General features: G+C 34.2%; 2 protein-coding genes across 2 annotated transcripts; one reads left to right on the top strand and one right to left on the bottom strand.

The window, feature by feature from the left end:
* Window positions 1–1,885: 1,885 nt before the first annotated feature.
* Window positions 1,886–13,233, bottom strand: LOC110995997 (ATP-dependent RNA helicase abstrakt). Its single transcript, XM_045633262.1, has 12 exons — window positions 12,747–13,233; window positions 12,361–12,543; window positions 11,401–11,568; window positions 10,792–10,981; window positions 9,516–9,652; window positions 6,983–7,080; window positions 6,225–6,388; window positions 5,380–5,585; window positions 4,541–4,657; window positions 3,324–3,514; window positions 2,713–2,809; window positions 1,886–2,202 (listed from the first exon to the last, which is right to left on the bottom strand). Exons 1-12 carry the CDS (start codon window positions 12,949–12,951, stop codon window positions 2,114–2,116), a joined length of 1,845 nt encoding a protein of 614 aa, XP_045489218.1. The 5' UTR covers window positions 12,952–13,233; the 3' UTR covers window positions 1,886–2,113.
* A 1,573-nt stretch (window positions 13,234–14,806) lies between these two features.
* LOC123690175 (THAP domain-containing protein 2-like) lies at window positions 14,807–19,133 on the top strand. The gene is made up of 6 exons (XM_045633263.1): window positions 14,807–15,383; window positions 15,706–15,886; window positions 15,997–16,083; window positions 16,382–16,465; window positions 16,612–16,897; window positions 18,685–19,133. Exons 1-6 carry the CDS (start codon window positions 15,229–15,231, stop codon window positions 18,729–18,731), a joined length of 840 nt encoding a protein of 279 aa, XP_045489219.1. The 5' UTR covers window positions 14,807–15,228; the 3' UTR covers window positions 18,732–19,133.
* The last annotated feature ends 552 nt before the right edge of the window (window positions 19,134–19,685 follow it).

Genomic DNA, 19,685 nt, shown 5'->3' with positions numbered 1-19,685 from the left:
CCGGACGAAACCCCGCGTTATCGCAAAGTCAAGAACTTTGCGATTGAACACTTAAAAAAAAACAACCTGGACGCCCTGTTTATAGCGACTAATGCTCCTGGGCGGAGCGCATATAACCGAGTTGAGCGTCGCATGGCTCCCCTCAGCAAACGACTGGCAGGCGTCATTTTGCCTCATGAACATTTTGGTTCTCATCTCGACGACAAAGGAATGACTACGGATGATGATTTGGAAAAACGCATTTTTCAGCACGCTGGAGAAACACTTGCAGAAGTGTGGAGAGAAATGAAAATTGATAAATATGACGTTTCGGCGGAGTATAGACAGCCCGAAGATAGCATGCAGGATCCAGCAGAACCAAATCTGGCGTGGTATAGCGTTCACGTCCGTGAATCGCAATATTTCTTACAGGTTATAAAATGCGCAGATGAATCCTGCTGTTCACCACCGAAAAGTGCATTGAAATCTGTGTTTACGGATACTTTCATGCCGCCACCTTGCCCAATACTTCAAACCCCAAGCAAGCTCGTAGTACCCAGTTTGTTAGACAAAGGAAAATCCAAGTTTTCGCCACTTCTTGTAAGGTTGTCCGTTAATCTGTCACCTCCTCTAGAAGGGTTTAAGCAGATGCCTTACGATTTCTTTTGTCCATCTGTACAATCCGACCTAAAGAAAAAAGTATGTCCAACCTGTGGGATCTATTTCACATCTCACAGGAGTGTTCAAATGCACTGTCGTTACGTGCATGGCAAGACTGTCCAAGACCATTGTGAAACTAGAGTACGGCCACAGCGCCTTGCTGCCAGAAGGGCAAATGAGCTTCTCTGCATTGTGCGTCGTTATGAAACATCGTCTGAGGATGCTGACTGGCTCGACGAAGACGAAGTTGATGCAAGTGGCTTAACAATTCCAGAACCGTCTTCGTCTGCACTCCAGGTGCCAGTGATGAAAGAATCTGAGTGGCTAGCAAACCCGTGGACAGAGGAGCAGTAATTTCAATCGAATTGTTTTTATAGACCTACTTAGATACTTGGTTAATAGTTGATTATTTTTTAATTTTGTTAAGAATACGATTTTATTTCGAGTAAAATGTTTAATTTCAGTTGGGTTTCTGTTTATAATTGCATTGCCAAAGGTTAAAATAAATATGTTATTTTATTTGAAGAATTTATTGGTAAAAAAGCTAAAATACTTAGGAGAATGAAGGAGAAAAACAATTGTGTTTTGTAAAGCCAAAAATTTATAAAAAAATAAACAAAATACGCAGGTTTTGCGAATTAAAAATCTCTTGTTTTATTATAAGGCAATTAAAACTATACGAAGGATAAAAACTATAACAACTTTTTGCGACTTCAGGGTAAAAATGATGACTTGAGTGTTACGTAACCTTTAGAGAGGGGGGTGGGGGGGTACAGAAAAACGTTACGGAGCGTTACAGTGGGGGGAGGGGGGGTCAAAAATCTTCAAAAATTGCGTTACGTAATACTTGAACGCTCCCTTATATACGTTTATAAAATTGTTTAAGTTGTAGGATGTTTGTAGTCGCTTTATGGTCGCAATACATTTTGAACTTGTAAAAACAAAAAAAATAATTAAATTAATAAATGTATAAATTAACTTTTATTAATTTTACTTTAAGTTTTTACCTCTAAACTTCACTACAGTTAGTTTACAGGAAATCAATATCAGGTAAGTATGGGGTCTACCCAACACGGAAAAATGGCAAGGGGTCTACGACACAAAAAAGTTTGGGGAACTCTGCAGTATAGCGTCGAAAGATTGATGTCCAGTACAGAGCACCATTTAGAGAGGTTTGGAGGATTTTATCTTAATAATGCAAGACATAAATAAAATACAAAATTTTGACAAAAAATAATTTATTTTTGTACAACAGATCACATCAATATTTACAATACTTAAAAAACTTAGTATTAATATTTACATATTATTTTACATTCACGACTGTAATTAAGAAAAAAGTTCATTATATTTGATATCAATTGGTTCTAGAACTTTCTATAACTCAAAATTCAATTCCAGTCTTAATATAACAAATTTAATATATCGTGACAAAGTTTTTAGCTAAAATCCATCGAATTCTGTTCAGCCATTTTTAGTAGTCAGCAGCAGTGTTAGCCAAATAGTCTCGTCTTCCGATATTTGATGCTTGCTTGTTCTGCACGGCTTCCAACTTTGGACATTCTGAAAACAATTATTCAATTAATTCAGCCCAGTTGATGATCTACCCTCATTTTAGCAAAAATTAAAAAGAAGACGTAAAAAATATCTTCATAAATTATTCGTATGTATTTCTAAATCAGGTACGCGCGTATTTAGTTATCTTAGCTCAATATTTACTTCACAGTACATCTACCCTCACTTTTACAATATTTCAAAATGCTTTACAAAATATCTGCATTAAATATTTGCTTGAGGTCTTTTAACGCTTGTGTATAACAAGTAGTGGGGGGGTGGATAATTTTTTACAGCAACGCTTTATTTTGTCAAACTGCGGGTAGGACGGCAAAACACCGTTTTTAAGAATATAAACTTGAGAAAACAATCATCTAAATCCCATGTAAATAATTATAAGACAGTCTTGTTTGTATGTTCGCAATCAACTCTTACTCCTACTAAGTTTACACAGATTTAACTAAAGACAAGTTTTAGGTATAACAATATAACAATCAACAACCATTGCAATAAAATTACCTGTAATCCTGTGTCCCAATCCTCCACAGTAGGAACATCCCTGCCCATCCACTGCCGGTTCATCACCACCTATCATGTCCATCAGGAACGAAGGTACCTGGAGGAAATTATCTCACAATGTAGAATAATTTATGGTATTTTAAACATATCAAGAGCAAGTATCAGGTGAGGTGATCAGCCTCCTGTGCCTGACACGCCTTATTGGCCTCAGACTAGCCGGTTTTATCACGATGTCTTCTATCACCGTTTAAATGAAAGCTAAATGTACACATATATTGCCATAAGTGCACGAGAATCGAACCTAAGACATCAAGAAGGAGTCGCACGCTGACCCTAGTCCAAAATAAGGGGTACAAATATTTATAAAAAAATATAATTAATAATAAAAACGTTGTGTAAAAGAAAAAAAAAACTTGGCGATTAAAAAGAGTGGCGGAGAGTTTATTGCCAGTTCTTCTCTTCCGTTCTACGCCCTTGATTTGAGAACTGGCAGTCAATGTAAAATTAGAGGCATTCAATTAGTACATTATGTAACGTATATAAATGTTTTTTGATTTGATTTGAATAAAAAGAAAATTAAAAATAATCCCATTCTTTGTATCTTCTCTAACCTTCTGTCCAGCTTCCCTCAGCAAATGCGCGAGGTCTCTTAATACGCTGTCGTCTTGCTGCCGAGACAGAAGTGTGGAGGCCACGCCCGCCTGACCGGCTCGCCCACAACGCCCGATGCGATGGACGTAGTTCTCTATATCTTCTGGCATATCATAGTTTATCACGTGCTGAATGTTCTGGAAGTCTAGACCTGGAATGATATTACAATTAGATAAATCTAACGGCAAGAACCACATGGATGAGGAAAGCAAGAGATAGATCTTTGTGGAGAACACTTGGGGAGGCCTATGCTGAAAAGCAAGACAATCAAGAAACCGGTGTCTAATCTTATATATTTAAACCAGCAATTCTTGTATATATATATATATATATATATATATATATATATAATTGGAATCTCGGGATCGGCTCCAACGATTTTCATGAAATTTAGTATACGGGGGGTTTCGGGGGCGATAAATCGATCTAGCTAGGAATAAATGATAGAAAATAACAAAAAGGTGGTGTTTGAGTAGTCCCAATTTAAACTGAAAAATGAATCTTCCTGACATCTATCGGCGAATACTATTTTTTTAAATTGTTTTAACGAGACAACAACACTAAAGCTATTCCAGCATAGGATATATTCTATATTGTTCATATTTCATCATTTTATTAGTATGTAATTCGTACTTAAATATAATTTCCAAAAAACACAATTAAAAAAAAAAGAAATACCGAGCTAAGCTCGGCCATCCAGGTACGAGGAAATAATATGATGATGATGATATTTACATTTACCTTAGCTAAATTTCGTTAATAAGTATAAGTATTATATAAAGCAGAAAATGTAACTTATAAGATTGTTAATAAAGGCTATATTTATTTATTTATTTAACGGCAAGTACTGCTAGAGGTGAGAGCAAATTATTAACCATTTTCGATATCTTCCTTTTGTAACAGATAAGATAACGCAAAATCGCAATGGAAATTAGAATTGACATGGTAACCCTGCTTGGTCCCGCTACCCTAGCCTTTGAGAGAAAAGTAAGTTTTCCAAAAACTGTAGAACACCTAATACTACCATCGGACCCGACAGACATTTTGTGTCTTAATAAAATACTTATGACTTAAACTCTGAGATTCAAACCTAAAGAAAAAAAATCACAGAAAATCCTAAAAAGTTTTCATTGCAGAAAACTGAACAGTCTCCGGGACTGACTACTGAAATACTAACCCTTGCTAGCGACATCAGTAGCGACTAACACATCTTTCTCCCCTCTCCTGAAAGCCTCCACAGCACGTGACCTCTCTTCTTGGTCTTTCCCACCATGGATAGCTACCGCTTCAACACCTGAAAACCGTTGAATCTATTAACAATCTCCCCCAATATGAGCAGTATTAGCCTAGTCGTTCAGGGATTACCCCCCCCCCTGTGTAATACACCCAATACTTTTCTGCCCCCCCCTCGCCCTTAAAAAAAACCTTTGCAATCAAAACAAATCCTTTATCAAAAAATCCTGATATAGAAGATCTGGGTGTGAATGCTCATAAATTGTCTTTAAGTTTTCCAATTGTTTGATAAAAAATATAAATAAATCAGTGGCGCTGCTACCTTTTTAGGTCTAGGCCTCAGATTATATTTGTTTAATTCGAATCTAAAAGGCAAATACGTGATCAGCCTCCAATTCATGAGACCTGCCGTCGACTCTCTCTTTCTTAGGCAAGCCGATCACACGATGTTTTTTGTGTGTTATGTTATGTGTTCGAGCGAATGTCAGATGCGCTTTGATTTTCTTATTTGTTATATTCATCAAATTAAAAATATGTATATATAAAGTAAATAAGTCAGTTATAATTTCTTTAATACATTTGTATGTTGTCTATGAGTATTCGAGGATTCCCCTAAAAATTACATTTATGAACTATTCTCGAGGGCTTTTTTTACTGACAAGACAAAGACGAAGGGGGGGATTCCCCCCATCGTCTGTTTAAATTATTAACGGCTTCATATTCATCCGTTCTCCATGGCGAAATACCTAAGCATTCCCTTTTATCTTCAAAGACTAATAATACCTTTCAATAACAAATATTCGTGTATGGCATCCACATGCTGCTTCCTCTCCGCGAAGACCAGCACCGGTGGTGGCGTCTTCTGCAGACATTGGAGCAAGTGTACCGTACGAGCCTCAGCCTTCACCAGCTCCAGTTCCTGACGCACGTTGAGTGATGCCGCACCAGCTCGACCCACGTTTACCGTGACGGGTTTCACCAATGCTGATCTGATATATTCAAATTCAATGTAATGAAAGGAATCTAAATTCCGCGGGCAGGTGGAGTTCGACCTAGGCGTGACCTTCAACTTCTATACACAATTCTTTTCAACCCCAAAACTCTCTCTTATCTTCAAAATAAATTTAAATTCGGAGATCTAATATATATAAAATTCTTGTGTCACGGGGTTAGTAACTCCTCCGAAACGGCTCGACCGATTCTCATGAAATTTTGTGTGCGTATTGGGTAGGTGTGAGAATCGAACAACATCACGTGGTCCACCCCTAAATTTTTTATTTATATTTTAGACAAAATTTTTCGTTTTTATTTTTTTACGATACACCGTACAAAATACATGCAACCCTAAATTTTCACCCCTCTACAATCATCCCTTAAGTTTTTTTGTTAATTATAAAAATTTTTGGCACAAAAACATGGCAAAACAACGTTTGCCGGGTCAGCTAGTATATATATATAGCTAGTATTATATAGTATAGTTATTTTATAAGATTTGAAGACTTGTCGCACTTAATCGATATATATTAAGTTATTTGTTTTTCTATAAATGTAACGAATTGTAAATAAAATCATTTCTATGTTAAAGTTTAAAAACCAAGCAAGTGATCAGATTTCTAACACAAGATTACCTTGCAAAATTCTGAATTTTCCTCGGCATAGTCGCGCTGAACAATAAAGTTTGCCTCTGACCAGCGAAGTATGAGAATATCGTTCTTACGTCTTCTTCAAAACCCATATCGATCATTCGATCGGCTTCATCCATACAAAGGTACCGGCATACGTTGAGACGGACCTACAAGGACGCATAATACTTAATAACGGCGGACAAAGAGATACCTACGAATTGCGAAATATAATAATAATAAATAAATCAGTGGCGGTACCTCTTTTAGGTCCTGGCCTCAGATTTCTGAATCTGTTTCATGATCATTATTAAATCTAATAGGCAAGTAGGTGATCAGCTTCCAGTGCCTGACACACGTCGTCGACTTTTTGGGTCTAAGACATGTCGGTTTCCTCACGATGTTTTCTTTCACCGTTCGAGCAAATGTTAAATGCGCACATAAGAAAGTCCATTTGTGCACAGCCGGGATCGAACCTGCGACCTCAGGTATAAGAGTCGCACGCTGAAGCCACTAGGCCAACACTGCTCCACGATATATAATAGCTATGACAATAACAGCTGACAAAGTGTTGAAGCACGAAGTATTTATTTACGAAATACAATTTAATTTCAATTAACAAAAAAAATATACAGAGGATGCAAGTTATTAAATACAAATAATTTAAGTCGATAGTCTTCAATACATCAATATTACATTAGTAGATTTTACAGTAGTTACCTCATACAATAGGTAAAAAGCTACTTAACAATTCTACTACTCACCATTTTCTTATCTAACATATCCATAAGTCTTCCTGGAGTAGCCACCATGATGTGAACACCCCGCTGTACTGTCTCCATACATTCTGATACCGCCACACCTAAAATAGTGAAAACCTTGCAATATGTTTTATTGTCTTCTGTTATGGTGTATTTTACTAATTATAATAATCGTCCCAGATTATTAAAAAAAAATTCTAAAAATAATAATCAAATGAAATCACTAACATCCGCCATCTTGTGATTAAGATTCAAAGGTATTTTTAGTAATTCCTTCTATTAAACAAAATCAATTTACCTTTTACCCAATACAAAATAAACTAAAAATAAAAGTCTTATAAAAAATAATAAATATAAACTTGTTATATCAGACTATGCCATCAATGCCACATCTAGTAAAAAATCCAATCCGAACATGTTTTGCTTGGTTGACCGATCGAATTTATGTCTACCTACAAAACTAAAAATATCAATTATCAAACCATTACATAAAAAAGGAGCAAAAACACAAATGACTAATTATAGACCAATAACTTTAATTCCCATATTATCTAAAAATTTCGAAAAAGTAATGTATAATAAAATAGAGAATTTCTTTTTATTATACGATATTCTAAAAAAAGAACAATTTGGCTTCAGGAAAAATCGTTCCACTACCCTTGCGTGCTTTACCCTAGTTAAACAAATTACTGAATGCTTAAATCATAAAATGCTTATAGGTTGCATCTTTTTAGACATGACAAAGGCTTTTGACTTTGTATGCCATGAAAGACTTTTAAAAAAATTAGAATGCTACGGAATCAGAGGTAATGCCTATAACTGGGTGAAAAGTTACCTTGAAAATAGAATGCAATATGTGGAAATAACAAAGATTTGTAAACTAAAACAAAAAACCTATAGATCCAACTATAATAAAAATGAGTACGGAACACCTCAGGGCCGTATTTTGGCCCCACTACTTTTCTAACATACATAAATGACCTCCCAGATGCTATACACCAGAACTGTATACTATTTGCTGATGACACTACACTTATAATAAAAGGCAAAAACGACCAAGATTTAAAAAACAACTTAATTAAATCTCTAGACGACGCCATCAACTGGATGAATTCAAATAACCTACAAATAAACATGACCAAAACTAACATAATTCATTTTCAGACATACAACTCTAAAACACTAATAGACGTACAATATAAACACAATAAACTGGACATAATGAACGAGTGTGTATTTTTAGGTATAACGATAGATAAATTTTGTAATTGGAAATCACATATTGGAAAATTACAGAACAAAATAGACCGTTTTGTTTTTGTGTTAAAACGACTAAGGGAAACTGTTAACCATGCTGCGGAATTAGCTGCTTATCATGCATATATTGCATCTATAATTAGATATGGAATTATAATTTGGGGAAATTCAGTCGAAGTGAATAGGGTATTTAAGGCCCAAAAAAAATGTATTAGAGCAATTTGTGGAGCAAATTGCATTGATAGTTGCGTGCCTCTATTTAAGAGACTCAAAGTGTTATCTCTTCCATGTATTTATATATTAGAAATGTCCCTGTTCGTACACAGAAATATACATATTTTTAAATCGAATGTAGTAAGTAGTAGACATGGGGAGAAATTGGCTGTGCCAAAAATAAATTTAGAATTATTTCGGAAAAACGCCTTCTGTATGGCAATTAAAATTTACAATAGATTACCGAAAGAACTTAAAGATCTTCCGACAAGAATCTTTAAAAAGCGACTTAGTGCATTACTTTTAGAAAAAACGTACTACTCAATAAACGATTATTTGTGTGAGACATGGTAATTTATATAAATTTAATTATGTATGATAATTGACTTAATTGATATGAATCTGACTAATAATGTAAAATCTAAACTAAGATAAATTTGCGCGCCACTGTGTGGCAGAATATGCGAACGACTGACAATTGTACCACCTTGACATTTTGTACCATATTCGTGCAATGAATAAATTATTATTATTATTATTATTATTACATTTTTGTTGCTGTTTTGTTTTGTAATTTTATATACATACCTGTATTATTATTATTATATATATATATTATTATATTGCACATTTGTGCAATATAATAATAGGTGTAAAATACAGTAGGTGAATTATGTACGCAATTCCTATGAGAAATAAAGTTATTTTTAACCTTAATTTTTAAACAAACATTTTGAACATTTATTTGAACAAATGTTACATATAGTGATTTTAATATACCTAATAACTAACCTTAAAATTTAATAATTAAAATATATTATTAAAAGGAGTCTAAACAAAACAACGTGGGGATGCATTTTGATATTTTCCTCATGTATTAGTATATGTCGATACAATGTCTGGTACACATACCAAGGAATGTTCACATGAAACCCTTTTTCAAATTGCCCATAGAGCGCTGATGGAAATTCTATCCAAAGATTTACCTTTCTATTACGTTAGCTATTCAGCTTAGAATATTGTTTAGCGAAAATTCGTTAAAAAACCGAAAAAAAATTTAACTTACCACCAATAGCGAGACAACTCCGTATCTCCGGATGTCCGGCCATTTTTAAATGTTTGATAAAATGCAGTATAATATCGTGCGTCTGTTTCGCTAGTTCTCTAGACGGACAAATTATTAAGCCGTATGGCCCCTCATTTCTGAAACAATAATTCATAATTTATGTTATCTAATAAACTAAATGGTTGCAGCTCCTTAAAAACGTTGTGTAAACAAAAAAAACTTATCAATTAGACAGAGTGTTCTTCCGTTCTACGCCCTTGATTTGAGAACTGGCAGTAAGTGTAAAATTAGGAAAAATTGAGGAAAACCAAAATAAAAGTAAACTTAATAAGAAAAAGCGACCAGATAGATTGTGTAACTAAACCAGAAAGATTGTAAGAGACGAGAACAAGGAGATGAAGAAGACAAGGCTGATGAGCCTGGGCCTCCAGTGATCATTAATGAAGCTCTGGTAGCAGCTAAATTATTGGAAAAATACTTCCTTTATCACCAAGATGCATCAACATCGCAAGATATTAATTAAAATTTAAAATTAGCATTAAAAAAACAATGTTTTATGAACATAACTATGTACTAGTCTAATACTAGTCTAAAATAAACTTTTTCTTTTTCTAATTACGAGTTTTTTTTGTCTATTTAAGTAGAACTCTCTATAACCAATATATTAAATAAATTATTGTAGAAATAGCACAGTCCCTTCAGTGTCGTTACATAGAGTTTTTAACTGTAACCTCATATTGTATTAATGTAATGTAACTAACATTTTTAAAGAAAGATCTTTTTCCAAGATTCATTCTCAACAACAAGTTTTTGCCGCGCACCACCACTTTGTGGAACCAGCTGCCCACTAAAGTATTTCCGAACCAATTCGACTTAGGGTCCTTCAAGAAAAGAGCGTACCAATTATTAAAGGGCCGCCAACGCAGTCGCGAGCCCTCTGAAATTGAGTGTCCATGGGCGGCGGTGTCACTTAACATCAGATGAGCCTCTTGCCCGTTTGCCTATAAAATTAATTTGATCTATAAAAAAAAGACGGCCTTACAATATTAAATTTGTAAGCCTCGCGCTCTTAACACCATTTGTTATCCCGAATTTAGTATTTGTAATACTAACACACAAATGTCTTAATACTTTCATAGTATAGGGTACCAACTTAATTTAAATTAGAAAATTCTAAATCAGATTTCAAGAAACATCAAAATGGGCAGAATCAGATTTTTTGAAAAATTAAAATAGAAAAGTCCTATTTAGTCTGTATAGGCTTTATTTAACTAACCGTATGAAAGGCATCTGAACCTCTTGTTCTAAGCACATCGCGATCAAGGGTAGTGTGAAGACCAGAGTTTTTCCCGAACCAGTAAACGCAATACCAATCATATCCCGACCTTGCAGTACTGCTGGTATACCTTGCACTTGAATTGGTGTAGGATTCTTAATACCTTTGGCTTCCAAGCCTCGAATGATACCTGATAACACACGACAGAAATATAAGTTACATATTTCAGTAATTTAATATATTTTCTTTGGTTCAAGTAAAATATTTGACAACCAATATATGTTGATCATTTACATTACTGATTTACATTTTTAAATATGTACTAAAATACATTAATATCTGAACATAGTGGATATATTTTGTCGATTCAAAACCTTTATTTAAATACATTTACTCCAATATTTATGATGAAATGATTGTTTAATTGTTGTTGAATTAAATGTTTAACTGTTGCGAAATAACATTTTTCATAAATACAGTAAAAATTGCCCCAGTTGTTCTCGAGATATTTGTTAAATTGATACTACTCTCAACTTTGTTTTTATATTAAGATGGTTCAACGTATTTAACTGGTATATATGCGATTTGATTAAAATCCAATAAAAATACCTTTAGGAAACTTCATATGTTGAAACGTGCGTATGGGAGGCGGTACATCTTCACCTTCTACCAGGATACGGAGCTGTTGCCTCACCCTCTCGTGTCTGGATTCCGGTAAATTCAGGATACATCGTGGAGGCTTCCAGGATGTTTTGATTGGCTCCGAATATTGTATACCTGAATCATTTTTATTAGTTACACTTAGATAAAACGACTCATTTAAATGCTCTAAGTCTAATGGGTACTGCAGCATTAATCTGGTCCAGTCAATACATGGTTTTGGTGATAAAACCAACAGTTTTCCAGAATAATACCTTAAATTTTTACTTTTGACCCCCAATAATGGGGATTTTTAAAACTTTATTATTTTTTTTATTTGTAAAGGGGTTTCCAGGAATTTTTGTTATTTGACTAAAAAATTATAGTTAAATTGTTTATTCAGTAATATAAATAATATGGGTAAGATATGTTATTTATTTTGTTACAATGTCAGTGTCACAGCATGCTTTTGTCTCAGCCAATGGTTTCTCTTATAAAAAGAAAATCACACACAGTAAAATAGTGATATGAACCAACAACAACAGTGGGTACAAGATGCGAACAGAGCTGACATACCAGGATTATGGCAACTGGCAGAAACTATACAAGAGAGTATGTTAACTAAAAATATTTAATGCTTGTTTTCTGTTTTTTATACATAATTTGTTAATCTGTGTAATCTGTTTTGGCTTTGTGTATTGTATACGTATTTAGTATAATAAATATGTATTAAGTAAGCTGTTAGATTACTTATAATTAAATAAATAAATAAATAAAAAGACAACACAAAAATGAACCTAGTATTATTCTCAAAGACTGTTGGTAAAATGAGCCAACTATGTGAACCACAACCAGGATTACAAGCCTTTACTAACTTAACTCTGATTATACAAATTTTTATATGCATTATATAAATGAAGCTAAACCTACCTTTAGCTAATTCAGCAACACCCATCAAAGCTTTACTTTGAGCTACACTTTCTAATATATGAGCCTCCTCTTTGGCTTGCCTTTCTGCTGCAGACAAAGCACGGGCTTCCGCTAGTCTTTTCAATTCACTATGCTGGTCCAATAATGATACATTGTAGCGTCTTCCCCATTCTTCTTGGGAACCTTCAAATATAATAAATGTATTTAATATTGCCTTAATTAATGATGATAAATTATTTCCCTAGAAAACACCACTAATTCCCATTTCTTTTATTTGACTCTGAACACTCAAGTTGCAGTTTAGATTTAAGTTCTGATAGCATTTATGGTCGTTTTAGGTTTAGGATCCTGTAATAGAATAATTGCTAAAACGTTTATAATATTACCTTCATCGTCAGGATCATTATCACTCGAACTTTTGGTTTCTGCAGCGACCTCATTGGCGACTTGGCCAAGACGTCCCATTTTTAATAACTTTTGCTTCATTCTTTCCTTTACAGGAACATAGGGTTCGTAATTATCGACATCGTCTTCAGATCCTGATGAATTGTCATCGCGTCTATAGCGTTTAATAGGTGGTTTATCAGACATTTTTATGTATTAGAATAGTTATTTTAAGATAACCTTACGTTAATATAGCTAATATGCAGCAAGATAATTCGCTAAAGATGCAAATAACACTGTCACTCTATAATACCTACACTCTATATATATTAATTTTAAAGTAAATAAAAACCATATTTAATTTAACGTCTGAAACGTAGAGTATATATATTAAATCTTACAAAATACAATCGTCAATCACAAAACATTCATAAACAAGACCACAGAACAGTGTTGCCGTTCTACGAAATTAAAAGTCCCTAGTAAATAGTAATATGAAAAAATCCGCTAGGTATTGGTAAATATATTTTTAAAAATCCGCTAGAAGTCGCTAAATCGTATCGCACACGCTCAAGTCTATTCTTGAAGTCCGCGCCTCATAACTTGGGGTTTTAGAGGGGCCGATCATCCAACTTTGGCAAATATTTTCATTTTTCGCAAAAAAAAAACCAAAAACAAATTCAAAATATTTATTCAAAAAATCGCAACAAATGTTCTGGATAATAACATCTGAAACTTACGTATACTAACAATTACATAATTTATTACCTATATTTCAAAATCGAAACATATGTCAACCGGATATTCAGTATCACTGGAAGTGGAGGCTTCTCCAATGCCTACACCAGATTCTTTGGGCATTGGTTTTCCGACTTGATTAATTACTTCATCTGGCAGATCGTAACTCGAGCAATCTTTATTTTTTAGTTGGTTTCTAATGAGTAGAATGGAGTTTAGAGTTTGTTCTGAAATTCTATTTCTGAGTTTGATCTTCACAACATTCATGGTGCTAAAAACTCTTTCCATTTCTGCATTTGAGTGCGGAAGTGACGTGAGTATTATGATAGCTAAATCACATAAATCCTGAAATTAATTTATTCCTATAGCATTTTTGTATGCAGATACTTTTGCCCAAAACTAACAGGATCACCGTTTAAAGGAGACCAATCCACAAAGTGAATGGTCTGCCATTGCTAAAGTCTGGCTGACGAAAGTAGATACTGGATTTTTTTGCAAACTTTTTATATGACAACACTAAAGTGTTCCTACCATCGGATATTTACCCTACAAATTGGGGTATTTTAAGCAGAAAGTACTTAGGAACAATTAATTCCAAAAAGGCATTTTCAAAACAAACTTATTTTAAACATTTTATAAATTGAGTTTTTATAATTCGTACGTGTGCTAAACTTGTATTCATCGAAAATAAGTATCGTATGTACGTGTTGGGGATCATTTCAAGAGCAACACTAAGCCTTAAGTTGGTCTAATAAATAGCTTAATTAATTAGGTACACTATTTACTAGAGAAAAACTTGGCAAGATTATTTTAAAGAAATTAATTTTCGGCTGTTTTCCAAAAGATTTGGTAAAATCAGAATCAGTGTATGGTATCCCTATCTCAGACGCAACAAGATGGCGTGTTGTTGATGTTTCGTTGTGGTTGACTTGCGTATAGTTTTGTTGTGATATATCCGTGTTAATGCTATAAAAATGAATAAAACTAAAAAGAGTGAAGTGCGAAAACGATTGTTTTGTATGATTTCGAAATATGAAGAGAAAAAGCTTGTGAAACAAGCCGTATTGCGAGAAAAACAGGTTTGTTTACGTACAGGCCGCGTCACGTAAAACGAGCGCTGGAAGAAAGTGGATCGGGTAACTTTGCGCACGGGTATACTCGCGCACGCAAGTACTATACTGGGCCTATTGTTTTATTTTTTAACGATCTTTTTGCTCGCCGTTTTGTATATTGATTAATGCTAGGTACATTGATAAATATATGGAATAGAAAATAGAACTAAAACATGTTGAATTCAGTTTAAAATGTTTAATCTAGAATCTTTAAAAAAAATTAAAGTAAAGGTGAAACTCCTTCCATTAAATCGTCATGGGTGACGTGAAATCCAGATGAGGACATAGAACAATATACATCATAAATCATTTTTCTCACTTTTCTGTGAAAAACCATTTCGTAATTAAAATCTTTTGTGTGCGGTAGTACTTTGAGAACAAATGTAACGTGAACACAGCGCGGGAAGCAAAGGTTAACTGACGAACCAATAGCGCACCGGCAAGCAAGCGGCGCGTCACTCGCCCGCCGCGCGCCGCACCTCATGCCACCAAATAGATCGATAAATCATCTACTGCGCAGCTTGACCGCCAGCGCTCTTCTTACATGATGCCACCTATACTGTGACCTTAGAATAATAAGACATAGAAACCAAGTCCGCGCGTCAATTTTGAAGCACCTTAATTGGAGCCATAAATGGCTCCAAACGCCGGGCCGCTCCGTAGTGTTCAATGTCAACGCACGGCGAACGTGTCTCGCGAAAAAAAAATTATTATGACGATTTGTGCAGTTAAATTGTGTCACAACACATCTGAAAAACAAAAGAAATGTGATAACATCACTTTTCACAGGTAAGCTTTCAGTATTTCATAGTATCTTGTAGTTAATTAAGTCAAAATAGAACAAAACAGAAAAGTTTTAATTCAATGCACAGTGTTGCCCGATTGTTAAAATATTTTCCCATTTTAACTGACTTCATTGCTCCGACAAATTAATTTTAAAACAGTTGCTACTGTTACTTACTGTTGTTGTTGTTTAATGTAGGTGTTTGTGTGATTTAGCGATATCGTATACCTGAAATTGTATTACTTGAAAGTTGAGAAGTAAACGAACTTTATTTCCACACTTGTTAAAATTACAACTTATAGGAGTATTGCGTGTTGTTGTTCAAAGGATTCCCATCGACCCTGTTATTGCTGACAAGTGGGTGAAAAATATAAGGCTTAGTCGTGGAGAAGTATATTGGAAGCCAACCAAAAATACACGAATATGTTCAAAACATTTTAAGAATGAAGATAAGTACATAACACAGGGTGGATCGTGTAGGTTGCGTCGAAATGCTGTCCCTGTTAAGGTATAATTATCAAAGCATTATTTAGTACTTATTATGTGTATTTTGGGATTTTGTGACACAATGTTGATAAAAATAAATGAAGCAAATGATAATAAAATTACTTTTTTCAGGATTTACATATTTCATGCACAGGCACAGATGATCAATTGGATGAAGAAGATAATGTGGATGAGATTTCACCTGTTCATGGGCTATCGGTGAGTGTAATGGTTAATATAAACAACTTGACTGTCAAATGAGTCACATGTGACTCTTAGGAAAATAAATGTTTTTCCCCACGCCCATTAGCCACGCCAATTTTTGAGTCATAAAATAAAATATAAACAACTATTTTTATGAAATATATTTATTTAATACAGTGCTAGTGTGAATGCTATTTTACCTTACAGAAACGAAAAAGACGTTTGGTAGTTTTTTAGACAGTGAAGTTGTTAATAACTATTTAATTTTAGTAAACTGTCTATGTAGTAAACTTACTTACCTGACTTTTTTTAGGGTTTAAATGCTGCTGAAGACAAAACGGAAGGTGTTCGTGGAGCTTCAAATAGAAATTTAGTTACTGAAAGTTCATCGCAGCCTGTAAGTAATCGTTAATAATTCCAATCAAAAGTGTTGAATTTGGGTATTTAAAATTTAACTGTAGATTTTTAAATTGGTCATTTCCTTGTTGCACCCAGAATTTGTAAATATTGTGGCATGAACTTATAAGAACTTTTATTTTACAGAGTACGTCACGCGGGAATGTGAGGCGCCCATCAGACGACGAATTCGACTATATATTCGACACTCCTCGTAAGGCCCTCCTTCGAAAAAAGTTAAAGAAAAGCACATTACTTAATCTCAAACATAGAAAAGTTATAAAAACTTTAAAACAAAAGACCCGGCGTCTCCAAAAGAGGAATAAATCGCTCAAAGGAATTTTAAGTGAACTACAAAAAAAGAGATTCATTAGTAATGATGTGTCTAATTTATTGTCTGAAAATGTTTTTGCAGCCGATTTATTCAATAACATGGTAAAAAAAATTAAAAAAGATAAAAAGCGTCCTATGCCAAAATACACACCTGAGTTCAGAAAATTCTGTCTTACATTGCACTACCATAGTCCTCGAGCATATACATACGTTCGTAATACTTTTGATACGTGTCTTCCACACCCAAAAACGTTGTATAATTGGTATTGCAGCATCGATGGATCACCGGGTTTTACAAATGAATCCTTTAAACTTTTAAAATCAAAGTCCCAAAGCTCGGACAAAACGTTAATATGTGGACTGATTGCCGATGAAATGGCGATAAGACCTCAAAATATTAAAGGAGGTCTGGGAAATGTAGATGTTGGCACAGGCACAACAAGTGGTATAAAAGCCTCACAGGCTTATGTTTTTATGCTTGTTTGCCTGAATGAGCGTTGGAAAATCCCTTTGGGATATTTCCTAATTCACAGTTTGGAGGGAAAACATAAAAAAAATTTAATAAACATATGTTTAGCTAAATGCCATGATGCTGGAATTAAAGTTGTATCTCTTACCTTTGATGGTCACCCCACCAATATTTCAGCGATGGAATTGTTAGGTTGTCGGGTGAAAGATCCAAAAAATATGAAAACCACCTTTAAGCACCCTTCATCAGATCACGAAGTGGCGGTATTTCTAGATCCATGCCACATGATTAAGCTTATCCGTAATCACTGGGAAGACAAAAGCCAATTCCTCGATGAGCAAAAAAATGTTGTGGATTGGAACTACTTGGTACTTTTAAATGATTTGCAGGATACAGAAGGACTGAACATTGCGAACAAGCTAACACGAAGACATTTAGAATTTAGAAATACAATTATGAAAGTTAAACTGGCCATGCAACTTCTTAGCAGAAGTGTTTCTATCAGTCTAAAATTTTGCCGCGAAACCCTAAAACTGGACAAATTTGAAAAATCTGCGGGCACAGAAAATTTTATTATGCTTTTGAATGACCTATTTGATGTTTTTAATTCAAGAAGATTAACACAATACGGATTTTGTCGGCCATTGTCAAAAGATAATAAAGTAAATATATTCGATCTTCTTGAAAAAGCCAAAAAATATATCTTAAATTTAAGTATAAAAACTACTAGGAAGCGTACGTACCATGAAAATGAGGCTGCTATAAGAATAAAAGTTAAAAGTTTTGAGTCAGTCTTAAGTGTTCAAAGTAATAAAGGTTTTAAAGGAATGTTGATATGCATAGAAAGCCTAAAACACTTGTATAAAACTCTTGTTGAGGATACAAAAGAAATGGTCTATATTTCTACGTACCGTTTGAGCCAAGATCATTTGGAACTGTTCTTCGGCATGATAAGAATGAATGGAGGGCATAATGATAATCCAAATGTCCTTCAGTTCAAAGGTGCATACAGAAAACTATTATGCCACATGGAACTACAAGCAGTGGTAACAGGCAACTGTGTGCCATTAGAAGATATTTCTGTCCTGACTTGTTCTTCTGCAATAAAATGTATCAATCAAACCACTTTTTCTGAACGTTTTGACGATGACGAAGAACAGCCGTACCAAGAATCAGAAAGACACGCACCTGATGTAGACATTGCTTCTCTGATAGCTTCGACTGATGACCCAAACTACAAAAATTATGTCGTAGGCTACATTGCAGGGAATGTTGCGAGATACTTAATGAAAAAAATTAAGTGTAATTTTTGTATCGATAGCATGCTCACAAAAGAAAAATTGTGGTTTCACAAATTGGTCACTCTAAGGGACAACGGCGGTTTAATTTATGTATCAGAAGCTGTTTACTTAATCTGCGGCATAGCCGAAAATTATTTCCGGAAGTATATGGCGGAGACAAATAATTTAGATAAAACATCAGAGACAAAACTTGCTTTGACAATTATGGAAAAACTTGTTGGTAGGTCTGTTTTCCCTGATGCAGAGGAACATGTAAATGAGAAAAATCATGTTAACAATTTGTCAAGGCTCATTATTGAAAGATATTTGCGCATTCGTCTTTTTTACGAGTCGAAAAAAGACAATGTAATGAAAACAGCACTATCAAAGCGGCAATTACTCAGGAAACAAATACAGTTCACAGGTTTCTAAACTGATTATTTTTTTAATAATTATTTTTTTCTTTTTCTTAATATGAAGACTATTCGATTAGAAATAATTGTTGATTTGATTGGTTTACTTTAGTTACACAGTATACAAATTCATAATTGTATACAATAATTAAAATATATATATTTTTACGTGTTGTTGTTTTCTTTAATTCGTTTCTTAAAAATAAACATTCCCGTATTATAACAATATTACACATCCACACTTTACCACACATAGCTATTTATGCATTATTGCCAAAAACAAATGGTTATCAGTGGCCGAATCATTACCCCACTTTCGGGAAAACTGGACCTTCACTGGCAACATTACACAAGTGTATGTGTGCGTGTCGCCGAGCGTAAGCACGTAATCGGCCCGCCTGTGTGAACCGGTTTAGTGCGTCACTTTTGACAGAGCGCTTGTATGAAGACTATCTTTCTATGTCTAATTATTCTAAGACTGTGACTGATTTTTTTTGTTAGTACGGTCAAAATGTCTTGATATTTTTTTATTTTAAATAAGTACTTTACTAGTACGTTTAGTTACTTTATAAAATGTTATTGTTCTTTTACAGATAGTCTTGAGGATAATGCACGAACTGCTGAAGTAAAACAAGCAATTGAAAAAATCATAGATTTAGATCAAAAAGATATGATGAAATCGCAGAACCAGTACTTAGAAGAACTATCTTCACTCACCGGTAAGTT

This window comes from Pieris rapae, chromosome 22 (assembly GCF_905147795.1).
Source record: "Pieris rapae chromosome 22, ilPieRapa1.1, whole genome shotgun sequence".
NCBI lineage: Eukaryota > Metazoa > Arthropoda > Insecta > Lepidoptera > Pieridae > Pieris > Pieris rapae.
The sequence above is the reverse complement of the archived record's forward strand: the minus strand, read 5'-3'. Positions and strand labels throughout refer to the sequence as shown.

Excerpts from the sequence above, each read along its gene's own strand:
- LOC110995997 (XM_045633262.1), bottom strand. The coding sequence starts at position 12,951 with ATGTCTGATAAACCACCTATTAAACGCTATAGACGCGATGACAATTCA. Across the intron at positions 4,658-5,379 it reads CGAATATTTGTTATTGAAAG|GTGTTGAAGCGGTAGCTATC; the intron begins GTATTATTAGTC and ends AACGGTTTTCAG. Across the intron at positions 2,203-2,712 it reads ATTGGGACACAGGATTACAG|AATGTCCAAAGTTGGAAGCC; the intron begins GTAATTTTATTG and ends AATTGTTTTCAG.
- LOC123690175 (XM_045633263.1), top strand. The coding sequence starts at position 15,229 with ATGGCTCCAAACGCCGGGCCGCTCCGTAGTGTTCAATGTCAACGCACG. Across the intron at positions 15,384-15,705 it reads GATAACATCACTTTTCACAG|GATTCCCATCGACCCTGTTA; the intron begins GTAAGCTTTCAG and ends TGTTGTTCAAAG. Across the intron at positions 16,898-18,684 it reads AGCCGATTTATTCAATAACA|GGCATAGCCGAAAATTATTT; the intron begins TGGTAAAAAAAA and ends TACTTAATCTGC.